This window comes from Strongylocentrotus purpuratus, unplaced genomic scaffold (assembly GCF_000002235.5).
Source record: "Strongylocentrotus purpuratus isolate Spur 01 unplaced genomic scaffold, Spur_5.0 spur5_scaffold_3, whole genome shotgun sequence".
NCBI classification, from domain to species: Eukaryota; Metazoa; Echinodermata; class Echinoidea; order Camarodonta; family Strongylocentrotidae; genus Strongylocentrotus; species Strongylocentrotus purpuratus.
This window is the reverse complement of record NW_022145609.1, coordinates 16,162,684-16,174,903: the sequence shown is the minus strand read 5'-3', so window position 1 is coordinate 16,174,903 and position 12,220 is coordinate 16,162,684. Positions and strand designations below refer to the sequence as shown.

Genomic DNA, 12,220 nt, shown 5'->3' with positions numbered 1-12,220 from the left:
CCTACACTTATACATACTTCAGGGGTGATAGTGAGAACTTTAAAGAAAATAGGGTTTTTTTCTCAACCAAAACAAATGGCATTTGAGTAAGAAAATTGGGAAGAAATAGGAAAACATCTGGAAAATCAGGAAAAAGGGGGGAATTTTATAAAAATCAGGGAATTTTTTTTTTTTTTTTTTAATCAGGAAACCGATTTAAATCAGGTAAGGCCTGATACTTGAAAGCAAAATGCAGATTGTGTTAGTTTTCAAAATCTCAAAGTACCCGTTTTCAACTGAAGAAAACAATATCTTGTTTCGGACACAAAACTTAAAAAGGCATTTGCTAATTCACTGACTAAACATATGAACTCTTCTCATAGCACTCACGATTGCCATGTAAGTTTATGATGGTTTTTCCTTTTTCCCCCTATTCTCTTCATAAACGATTCACATCATCAGATCGCTAGCTAGCTCCTTGTTGGTTATGTGTATTTGCTGATCGTTTGAGTTTCAGGCCAAGGCCAAAACAAGATGAAAGTGAATTAATTTAAGCACTTCACTTAGAATCCTGCTAGTAACAGATACAAGAACAAACTAGATTTGTCCTGGTATTCTTATGAAAACCACACCATAAGTAAAGGTACCAGTACAAAACGGCCCAATCATTTTTTGAACTCGTGTTGAACCACTGATTTTGAAATCACTAACAGTATCAAGGACATGACGTTTTTAAGGGTCAAATCAATTATACTTACTCTTCAAATTGGCAACCCTTGCTATCTTCTTCTAGAGTCAAAATACTCGTATACAAGTATTTCAATAGAAATTGAACCAGTAGGTTACACAAATTGGCCATATAATAAAAAGTGAATTGTGATTTGAACAGTCACTATGTTGCCAATTTAACAATTTAAGAGGTAATGCTCATTTATGTTTGGAGAGACACACACTATGCATACATTTCTGCTCTATCTGTTCTTGTAATTGGGATATTTTTAGGACCATTACGATGATTACAAACTCTGCCTCTGAACAAAATGTTGATTCATGTTGGCTGGGTCAACTGCAGAGGGCGACAACACCCATATCTTTGCATTCCCACTTCACCATTATGTTTTAATTCTGTATGTACACTTACTCTGTAATTAGCACTGGCACCATTCACAATACTTTTTTCTGCAAAGATGTTAAGCTCTACCGGTATTCACAAATATATGGGAACAAATCGCTATCAGATACAGATAGCATGATAAGTGTCCAATTCAAGTGAACTGTTTTGAGGATATCACAAAAATATATACATATATGTTACAAGCAAAACACAACTTTTTATTTTTCTTCATTTAATTGAAACCAAAGTTCTGCTACAACGGCAGGAGCAGAGGTATAGTGTTGACTACAGAAAATACTGCACAATGCTATATATGTGTGTTTGTACATTTACTCTATGATGGAAAAAGAGGTTCCTGTATCATATAGGCAGATTATTAGGCATATTTTATAACAGTTAAAACTTATCTTTTACTTCCATATGACGATATATTAAACTAAATTTCCACTGTGTTATTACAGCTGTTCATTCTTATTTGATCTTCTTCATGACCAACCTTTGATATAGATTGTTTGTAGAAATCAGTATTATATTGGCCCTCAAAAACATTCTTGTGCTTCTAATAAACAAAAAAAAGGGTAATTATGCTGTTCAAGCATTGCTTTGTAGTTGTGTGTGTTCATAAATGGCATAAAGTCTAATTCATGATGTTATTCTTTATTCTACTTATGGTATAGAGGTGACCTTTAACATTACGGCACAATAGGGGGGTGGGTGGCCCCTCCTCCTCCTTACTGGTACTCAGCCTTTTTCTTTCATTACCAGTGTGTTGGCTCAGTCAGTAGAGCGTCCGCCTCACAACCGGGAGGCCATGGGTTCGAACCCCGGCCGCGTCATACCAAAAGACGTTAAAAGACGGGAGTTGCTGCTACCTCGTCTGGCGTTCAACAATAAGGGATAGAGCAACGTCGATCTGGCGCTGCTCGGTGGCTGCAGGGCTCGCGATCAATTGGGCAAAAGGAATTTCCATTTTTGGTTTAACTTAATAAAATTTGGAGTGGACTTTAAAAGATTATTAAGATTATTATTATTATTATTATTATTATTATTATTATTATTAAGTTGGAATGCAATCACCAAAGAAGCAAAACAATGGCACCTGCATGGATCTACCTCGCCCATGTCAGTGATAATCCTTTTCTAAAAATAAATCTTTTCCAATGTTTGATAGGCATGTGTCGATCTAGAGAACAGAAAGAGAGGGGGGAGGCAAAGAGAAACCGAGACAAACAACTCAATAGGGAGAATGCGTTAGAAAGAGAGAGTTGGGGGAACACAGAGGTCTATGCTTTTAACTTCAATCAGCTCCATCAAAATGTAGCACAGAAAGGTAATTATGTTTTTGTATTTATTCAATTATCAAAGTGCACATTTAAAAAACAGGCATCGAAACATTAAAACATTTATTTAAAAAAAAAAAAACATATCAAAATACACATGTACATGTTTCTCAGGACTCTGTCTACGAAACGTCTTTCTTCTTTCTATCTATCTTCTATAAAAAAGAAATTTACATCTAGTTTCTCAACCTCACAATTACACTCTTTCTTTATGACTCGAATCATGCATACCCTTTCACATAAGTCAGCAAATGCTCGTAAACCTATGCAGCTTTTGAGAATACTGAGAGTGCTCACTGAGTCTCTGTTTACTTTTGTTTGAGTCTCAATATCGCATTGTCTAACAGCGTACAAGAGTATAATTCGGAATCCAAGGGTTGCATATCGACTAAAAACATTGTTCAAGTATGCGTAGCCGTAAACCTAGCCTACCCTTTCACATACACCAGCAAATGTTTGTAAATAATCGTAAAACCTAAACAGGTCTTACAACAGCTTTCAAGAATACTGAGAGCACTAGATCTGTGTTTAGTTTGGTTGAAGTCTACCTTCTGCCCCCGTGCCTTGATCCATAGCCGCCACCGCTGCCACTTCCGCCCTGCCGCGCTGTAGCACGGCGAAGGAATTCCTCGCACTCGTCAGCGTGCGTACGGTCATAGGCCTGTCAAAAGATAAGGTATCAAGGGGTTAAAAATCTATTGACAAATATAGTCAAATAGGTGCAAATAGATGAGATCATCAGCTTTCACTCATAACAAGATATTTATACACTTATCATATATCATGGAGATCATTTATAACCTTGGAATTGTCAGATATTATTTAACATGTGTACTTTCTTGTTGCTGTCATTATACAGTTACGACAAAAGTCTTGTAACAAACGTAACAGGAGGTAATATTCTACCCCGATTTTGATAAGGAGGTCCTTAGCGATTACTTATATTAGAATTTAGCAACATAATCAAATTCATGAATTTTCCTCTCAGAATCTCTGGTAACCAAACTATAATGATTATGTATGATGGCATGTTATGTAGATGAACTTGCACACATCAGTTATGGCTATGCTGGTAAAGCCTCTTATGAGCTTTGAGGACATCAGGACCATCTTTTGATTTGGAATTAAGTACATGAGTAAACTGGTATACTAAGACATGATCAACTTACCGAACGTCCTCGTCGATCCTTGCCGTGATGATCTCGCTTGGACCTGTCCCTTCCGTGATCGTTGCGTCTCATCCTGCGTTCCCCACGATCTCCACGGTCTCGATGATCTCGATCCCGATCACGATGGTCCCGCTCCTTGTCGCGCCGTGAGGACATGGGCGGGGAGAGCGGAGGGGGTAGTCGCCCAGGCGATGGGAGGACATGGGCGGAGCAGGAGGATATGATGGTGGAAAAGGCATCATTGGGTCATAGTAATTCTGCCAAAATGAAGAATAAGAGATTACGTAAAACTGCAAAAATCATGTCATGGATAGGGAAGATGATTGCAATAGCAAGCATTCAGTTGGTGATTGCACCAACAAGCATTCACATACCGATTGCACCAACAAGCAATCAGATACCGATTGCACCAACAAGCGTTCAGATACTGATTGCACCAACAAGCGTTCAGATACTGATTGCACCAACAAGCGTTCAGATACTGATTGCACCAACACGCGTTCAGATACTGATTGCACCAACACGCAATCAAATACCGATTGCAGTGCACCAACAAGCAATCAGATACTGATTGCACAAACAAGCATTCAGATAATGTTTGCACCAACAAGCATTCATATACTGATTGCATCAACAAGCGTTCAGATACTGATTCCACCAGCAAGCGTTCAGATACTGATTGCACCAACAAGCATTCAGATACTATTTGCACCAACAAGCATTCAGATACTGATTGCACTAACAAGCATTTAGGTACTTATTACATTATTAGCGAGTATTTAGGTTAAATGACTCCTGATTGGGCACCAGCCTGACTTTGGATACATAAATTTTGTTGCTATACAACTAAGTTTACGAGTAGAGTCTTACATCAGCCTGACTTGGGATATATAAATGTGGTCACTATGCAGCCAAGTTATCAAAGTAGAGTTGGTTTGATTACATTTCTCTGACAGGTCCCACAGGTTTAAGCCTAGATAATCAAAAGGCAGGGAGTGTCAAGAATGAACATAAGACAGAAGGAACGTTTGGAAGATGATTATAGATTATACTGCAGCTTACCTGTGAAGGATAGGGAGGCATTGGCATACCCATGGAACGGTTTGAGTAATCACGCAGGTAGTCCGAGTAAGACTGGAAAGGAAATAAATTGTACATGAGGCCATGAATGAAATTAATTGGTATTGTATGTACTGTATTTCATCTCTAAATGAGTTGTTCACATTCATAAAAAGATCATTCTGATGTTGCAAACATATAACAAAATATCTCCTAATTAAATAATTGGATGAACATTAGAAGAATAACAGATAATTCATTGATTCAAATATGTCCAAAGTGGAATAGAGAGCAGTCCTATTGTACCTGATTCAAATGTCAATGATGTATGTTTTAGTATTAAAGCCCATCTGCACTAGTTTGGCTAGGAGGGATTGGAAACCCCTGCAAGGTCAGTGACAGGTGGTTATCTCATCAAATCAGCTCTCAATTAACATAAGAAAAAGGGGATCATGGCGGACCAATGGGCACCACTTAGGCATTGTTTGCTATATAGAGGGCGCAAGTAGCTTTAAGTAGTACAGTGGGGCTTAAAGTAAAAAACAACCACATGTTTAACTTACCGGTCCCATTAAGAGATCCCTGGGTGGATCTAGAAGGGGTGGGGGTGGAGGTGGAGGAGGGGGTCTCATACGGCGTCGGTCTGTGATGAAGAGAGATCAAGACAAATACATTTCTGGCATAATTCATTTGTAGTAACTGAATATCGCTTCATCTTCATTTCCTTAAACTTAAATCAAATTTGTAACTCCCACCTGGACCTTAAACCACACCTAAATCCATCCCTGGATCCTAATCTGAAAGGCATTCGCAACCCTAACCCGCTGGACAAAATGTTGGATCACTGCTTTGTCATGAGACCTGATGTTCGACAAAACTGTATAAAATGAAAAGATACATGATAAATAGTTATAATCCCCTTATTTTCATGCTAGTTTTGCATTTCCTTGTTATTTCTGTTATTGTTCACAACTATTTCAATATACTGTTTAAACATACCTACATCAAGATCTTATGGGGACCATGCATCCAAACATGTACATGAACATATTTATTATTCATTTTTCTTTGTATTTGTATCGATTGATTTATGAAGAGAATGAATCTTAGATCTTACTCTTTGGGAACTGAACCCTTTACCTCCTATACCTTTATGTGAAAAGGAAAAGAATTGCATTTGCAAAACGTCATGTCTTACCGTCCCTGCTAGGTTGCATACGTCGCTTCATTCCACCTCTAGGTCTGTAGTCACGATGATTGCGATTGTGATTGTGATTGTCCATGCGTCTGTGACGGTTACTGTCAGGCAGATAGGGGGGAAGGGGGAGGGAAAACAGAGCAGAAGCAAAGAGATGAGAATGGGAATGAGAGCGAGGCTGGAGTATTCCCAACACTCTCAGATACTGACTTTCTTAATCAGGTATCAGTAGACAAAATTAAATAGTCATACACAGAGCACTTTTCTTTCGCAGACCCTAAAATGCTTTCTGATATAATTATTATATTTTCCCTGGTCCTACATTACTCTGTGACCTTTAAAAAAAATTCCTTCCGAACACTCCTTCATGTCTAATGTAAAATGATCATAAGTGAAGGGGTATATCCCAAGAATGAAAAAGGTGAGTAGGAATACTTAAAAATATTCACTGTTTTATTTTGAAGATTCTTATTCAAGCACACTTAGGTTGCAGTAAAATTGCAAGCCATTTCCAAGTGTTGTCAGTATGGGCGAGTCAGGTTTTTTTTTTAATGCAAAACCAATTTGGCAAAATATTTAATGGAGGGAGAAAAAAAAAAGGCAAGCCCCAAAGCTTTGTCTTATGAAATTAGGTATAGTTGCTTTGGTAAAATGAATATATAAAAAGGTAACAAAAGTATCTTATGCCTTTTACAGGCAATATAGGTGTGCCACAGGGATTTTTCATTGGACCTCTACTGTTCTACCTTTAACAAAATGTTATAGAATCACAAATAGCTTTCTTTCAGTTTTCCTACAAAAAATTCCCCCTAAAGTAAACAATACAATAAAAACTTCAGAATCAGTCAGACCCCACTCACACTGCAATTCGGTCACATACTATACCAGAAGATGTACTTGTGTTGTGGAGTTCTTGGAGGGATTACCACCAACATCTAATATCTATATTTTCAGTCCCATTTGAAGTTTTTAGAAGCTCATTACATTCAGCCGACCAGTGAAGATCACAGGAAAAGGGTTTAGTCCTTGGTATTTGTGATTTACACTAATGAAAAGTCCATGGAATCGGTGTAAATTCTTTCCCACTAGATTTTCATCCTTAGAATGTTCATTAAACTGTTTTTAGTCTACAGACTAAATCACCCCCTACCTGCCTTATACCTTTATTCAATGCACCATGGGTGAGGGCGGTGCATATTTTTATTCTGCAAACATTTCCTCGGTAAAACATGCAATGACGTTCATGTATCTACGGTATCACACACAAAAACAGATCAGTCTCTATTGCATGATATCGTACAGTCCATTTGCATCATGGTTTGGCGCAAGCTCCACCCATGAATATGCATCACAGTCACATGACACTGAACAGTTCATTTATATATCACATGAATATGCAATATGCTAATCTACACTCCACCCACTTTTCGATTTCTCTGGAGCAAAGCATTATCATTTGAGTGATATAAGATAAGCACAGATGATCCAAACGAATCGCTGGTAAAGGGGTCATTGCATAAACCCTGCCGCAAAACAGCATCTGCTTTTCAGGTAGTCCTGCAAAGGAACATGGTGGCACAAAACGCTACACGGAGACATTTTCCAATTTGCATATCGTCCACACTTCACGTCTGGCAAGATCCCACACGATCCTATATTAGACTGGTCCTCAATCTTCCCTGGCACATATCACAGGTAATATCCAAATGCTTAGGAGAGAAGTGGCAACAGTCCTTTTTTTTTAATCTCCTCTCCAGCGCCTTTCTTTTGACTGCATGCACTCTCAATGTAGGAAACATAAAATGATTGTCCTAGGGTAGGGTAGAAAATGTTTATGTGGGGAAAGTCCCAGATTTAGGTTAGACTGAGCATCGAAGCCTAGCTGCACATTGAGATGCTACTTTCAGCTACCTCGGCTTCTAGCTCCACAAAGTACGCGTTGCAGGCTGAAACTTTCATAGAGAAATTGGGAGTTGGGAGAAGTTAGTATAATCATGGAGAAAAAGAAATATTGTTTCCATTTCTTCTTTAAATGGCAAATGCAAACTGAATATGATGTAATAGTATAACATAAAAATGAAGAAAAAAAAGCTTTCAGAAATGGAGACCGATATATATGTGCAATGAAAAAAGTAGTGATAGCAGATAATATAGGAAATATAGAACTGACGTACACTTAATGATTGAGAGTTTTAAAAAAACAATTGGAGGATGGAACATTGGGAGTTCCATCTAAAGATCTACAATGTAATTTATTATTTACAAATTGCCATAAAATTCCTTTGTAAAGGTAGTCTTTTCTTTTGTATAAATGCAATGTGATTTTTTTTTTAAAGAACCAAAATTCCTACCATATGGACTATAACAAGACTTCACAGAAATGTAAAAATTTCAAATGTACCAGTATTCACTGTCCTCGGTCCCCTTGCATGTAATGTTGTATCAAATGCAACTCTGTAGGATATCTTGATTTTCAATCAGGCATATCTGTCTTGTGTTTGATTACTGGAACCGATCGGTGTAGTCATAATTCTTTTGCATATACAATTTTAAATGTAAACGTACCATATCCAGCTGCTTAAGATTCATGGAACCAATTAGATCTGGGGTCTGTTTCATAAAACTTGTTTCATCTATAACAACTGCTAAATTTCTATGACAAATTTACTCTCAGTAGCTTGTAACTTGTTATTGATATCAAGTTTTATGAAACAGGGCCCTGCTATGTTAACCCTTACAGGACAGGATTTTTAAAGGGCTCAATTGATCACATGTTGTTCTTGAAATTGGCAACGATTATATGTTTCTTTTATTGCTACATTGTTCTGATGAAATGTAATGTCTCTGGAAGTATATCCCTGTGGGGATATTTATATACGCCCGATCTATAACTAAAACAAAGCATCAAATGAAACTGTATATAATTTCTTGAACTCAACAACTGTTGTGGATGTTGATGTACTAGAAGGGATTAAAATAATGAAACCGAAGTTGGCAAAGCTGTGAGTACTTACAATGATTTTGGCACTCTATTGGTTGGGCAATGCATATAGATTTTCAGTTTGTACACTTCTTGTGTTGTAAATGTTGTAAACTTCAAGTATTCTAATTCTTAGGCAGTATTTATACATACATTATGTAACAGAAAGTGATGCCAAGAGAAGAGAGAATAGTATCCAAATGTATATATCAACATTAAACTTGATGGAGCAACATTCAAAGCATGTTTACTTGACTTTGTCATATACTGTGTTTGATTGTATTGATTAACTGACTTTATATATAGATTACTGAATGATGACCACCTGATTGAATAATCAACTTGTAGATTAATCTGGATTACAAAGGAATTATAGTAAAGAACATGCATAGTGCAGAATATAATCATCTGCTACGATCGTTGAAAGACATCACTAATACAAGATACAATAAAGTAATCACAAATTTTCATTGCTAATTCTGTACAGAAACTAATACAAATCTCTAACCAAGCACATTATATCGTCGTGTGACCAGCAGAAGAGGGCAAACAGTTGCATGGACAATGGGCGTTCATTTTGACAAAAGAGCATTCTGAAATTTTGGACTATCTGAGATTACATCTATGCATTGCATTTCAGTTTGAACATTGTCCAAATTGTAAACAGTAATAACACTTCAGAAAAAGTATTTAAAAAAGTACAACAAACATGACCACATTTAGTGTTTGAACCCTTCTGAAGGCACACAACGGTACATTTACATATGAATTATCAAGAAAATGGAAGAAAATTGTTTAAATTTTATTAACATTAAATCAATGAAAACCCAGCAAGTTTGTATAAAATACTTACTCTAATCGCACTTTTGGCACAGGTCGTGGGTGGTGGCCTCCTTCCTCTCTACGGCGGCGAGCAGCACGGAGAATCTCCACGACGTCAATGTTTTCGTCACGGGGAAACAGCCGACAAACGCTCTCACCGCACTTGGACTCAATTTCCTGACATAAATTAGGAGAGAGACCGTTAAGCTTTATGTGTCTGTCCTATAACTTCACATATTATTTCATCTGTCATCCCTCTTGACTCCCAATACAAAAAAATAACACAATCATACTCTTCAATTATTGTGGGATAGCCTGACATCGACTAGAAAACATAAATTAGGAGAGAGAGAGAAAGACTGTTAAGCTTTATGTTTCTCTTCACCTGACTGTATATTGCATAGTCTTTATCCGTTCTTGACGACATTTTCATCCTGGGAAGCATCGATTTGCATGTTTTCTCTGCTGCGTTCTGTCTTGGGCTTTCGATTTAGCTTGGTGACATATTGTATTTCTGTCTATTGGATCATTAACTAGTGGTCTATATATCTTTAATATTCCCTGATCTAAACTTTACAAGGATTTATACATTTGGTCTCATTTAAACTTTCTAAGGACTAATACAACCAGAGGGGCCTTTCACAAAGACTAAGATCGACTTTAATATGGACTTAACTATGGCAGGCTGTTCATGCCACTGTTTGCTGTCACGTTTTACTGGCATTGGTCTCTCAAGGGACGTATAAATCGTGGTTACAAATCTACATAATTACGTTTTTTGATAGTTCATTATTGAAGGAAACTAAAGATCATAATTGAGAGACCAATGGTGAGAGCAACAAGTGGCATGTACGGCCTGCCATAGTTAAGTCCAACTTAAAGTCGATCTTAGTCTTTGTGAAACACCCCCCATAAATAGCAAGATAGTATCTCACCTGTCCATCTCTACCAATCTTGACCGGTTTGCTATCGTTCCATGGGTTATAGAGATGGGTCGTCTTGGTGAAAGGCAGCTCGTTCCGGGTGATCCAATCGACCTTGAACACCCCTCCCAGGATGGAGCGGTTCATGCCGTTGGGAAGCACCCAGTTGATGGGCTGGCCATCCCTGCGGGACTCGCATCGCATCCGCGCAAATCCTATCAAGGAAAAAAAATAATCATATCGGGGGGTCGTTTCATAAAGCTGTGCTTAAAGTTCACATGACTTTACGAATGACTTGAATATGAAGAGCTAAATGGGATTCTCAAATCTTTTTAATTGCATAAGCTAAAGTTGAAATATGCAGATGTAGATTAACCATATCATTATCAACAAAACATTTTAATGTGTAGTTTTGGCTACAATTTAATTGAGATTATGGGAAATACAGTCACACTTTAAAATGTTAAAATGTCAGGAAAAACTTTGAGCATCCCATTTGGCTCTCCCATTCTCCAAGCTGTTAGTGTTTTTTCCATACAAGCAGGTAGTTTTTTTGATGGTTATTTTGGTATTATCGTCATTCCTTTTTTCAGAGAATATTTTTCTATTGAATTTGTGATCAAATCACCATTTCAGGGCAGTTGTTTGACGTGCAGTATGTAAAAAAAAAAAAAAAAAAAAAAAAAAAAAATTATTAAAAAACGTATTTTATGAAGAAAAAACGTAATACCGTAATTGGGAGGAAAAAACAGAGTAATTCCGGCAAAAACGGAATGGTTGGCAGCTCTGATTATGTACATTGTAGTTGTATATAAATGGATTGGGAAAAGACCTGCTCATTATAGACCTTTATATTGTTGGATATAAATTTCACAAGAAAAAACTTGACCGATTATGCAAATTCCGACTAATGAAATACAATTATGTGAGTGAATTAATTTGTAACATGGCACTTAATAAAGATTTATAAATTGAATTTGAGTACATTATGAAAATTAATATTAAGAATATGAGAATATTTTCTGAAGCAAATCTTACCTTGGAACTTGCCGCTCTCTTTGACCGAGAAGATTAGGAGCACGTTTCTGGCCTCACGGAATGCCGCGTTTAATCTCTGCTCGTTGTAAGGTAATGTAGACCATACACCCTGTAATCATAACAACAAAATCAAAATGAAATCGTTCCTGCATGAAAAAATGAGCTTTAAGGAGATCAAGCATAAGTTTTATTCTTTCACCAGATAGTGATCCTAAAGGCAACAATATTTGTCCAAATTATTGAATGCTTCGTTATTTATGTTGACAAAATGTTCTGTTTAAAAGAAGTACCAGTATTGGTCTTGTTAATCAGGATCTCTTCTGAGTTGGTTAATTCAATTTATGTTCATCAGTCATGGCTAAAATGTGTACGTTCATTCGGCATAAAATCATTCTCTGGCTGTTTCTCTAAATCTACAATGCATCAATATAACATTATAAACAATAATAAAATATTTCATCATAAGACTAGGTTTTAGTTCAATGAGAAAACATGTACATGTACAAGCCTTTTATTAAGTCAAAGCAGACCGGGAGCCAAATATCTGAAAAAGCGGCTCCCGGTCCTTAATTTTTTTAGAGAACCGGGAGCCGTTTTC

General features: G+C 37.0%; 1 protein-coding gene across 3 annotated transcripts in view; it reads right to left on the bottom strand.

Annotated features, from left to right (window-relative positions):
• Window positions 1-2,128: 2,128 nt before the first annotated feature.
• Window positions 2,129-12,220, bottom strand: part of LOC577966 (YTH domain-containing protein 1) — a 28,925-nt gene continuing 18,833 nt past the window's right edge. The window contains exons 9-17 of one of the 3 annotated variants that reach the window (XM_030996356.1): window positions 11,623-11,731; window positions 10,597-10,799; window positions 9,693-9,838; window positions 5,860-5,960; window positions 5,225-5,304; window positions 4,665-4,736; window positions 3,603-3,859; window positions 2,982-3,094; window positions 2,129-2,276 (exon numbers count right to left, since the gene is read on the bottom strand). In XM_030996356.1, coding sequence (XP_030852216.1) covers window positions 3,671-3,859; window positions 4,665-4,736; window positions 5,225-5,304; window positions 5,860-5,960; window positions 9,693-9,838; window positions 10,597-10,799; window positions 11,623-11,731 — 900 coding nt within the window. In that variant the 3' untranslated portion in view covers window positions 2,129-2,276; window positions 2,982-3,094; window positions 3,603-3,670. Of the gene's footprint in view, window positions 2,277-2,330; window positions 3,095-3,602; window positions 3,860-4,664; window positions 4,737-5,224; window positions 5,305-5,859; window positions 5,961-6,719; window positions 7,812-9,692; window positions 9,839-10,596; window positions 10,800-11,622; window positions 11,732-12,220 lie in introns of those variants that run through there. The other 2 variants (XM_030996355.1, XM_030996357.1) reach the window with 2 other exon arrangements.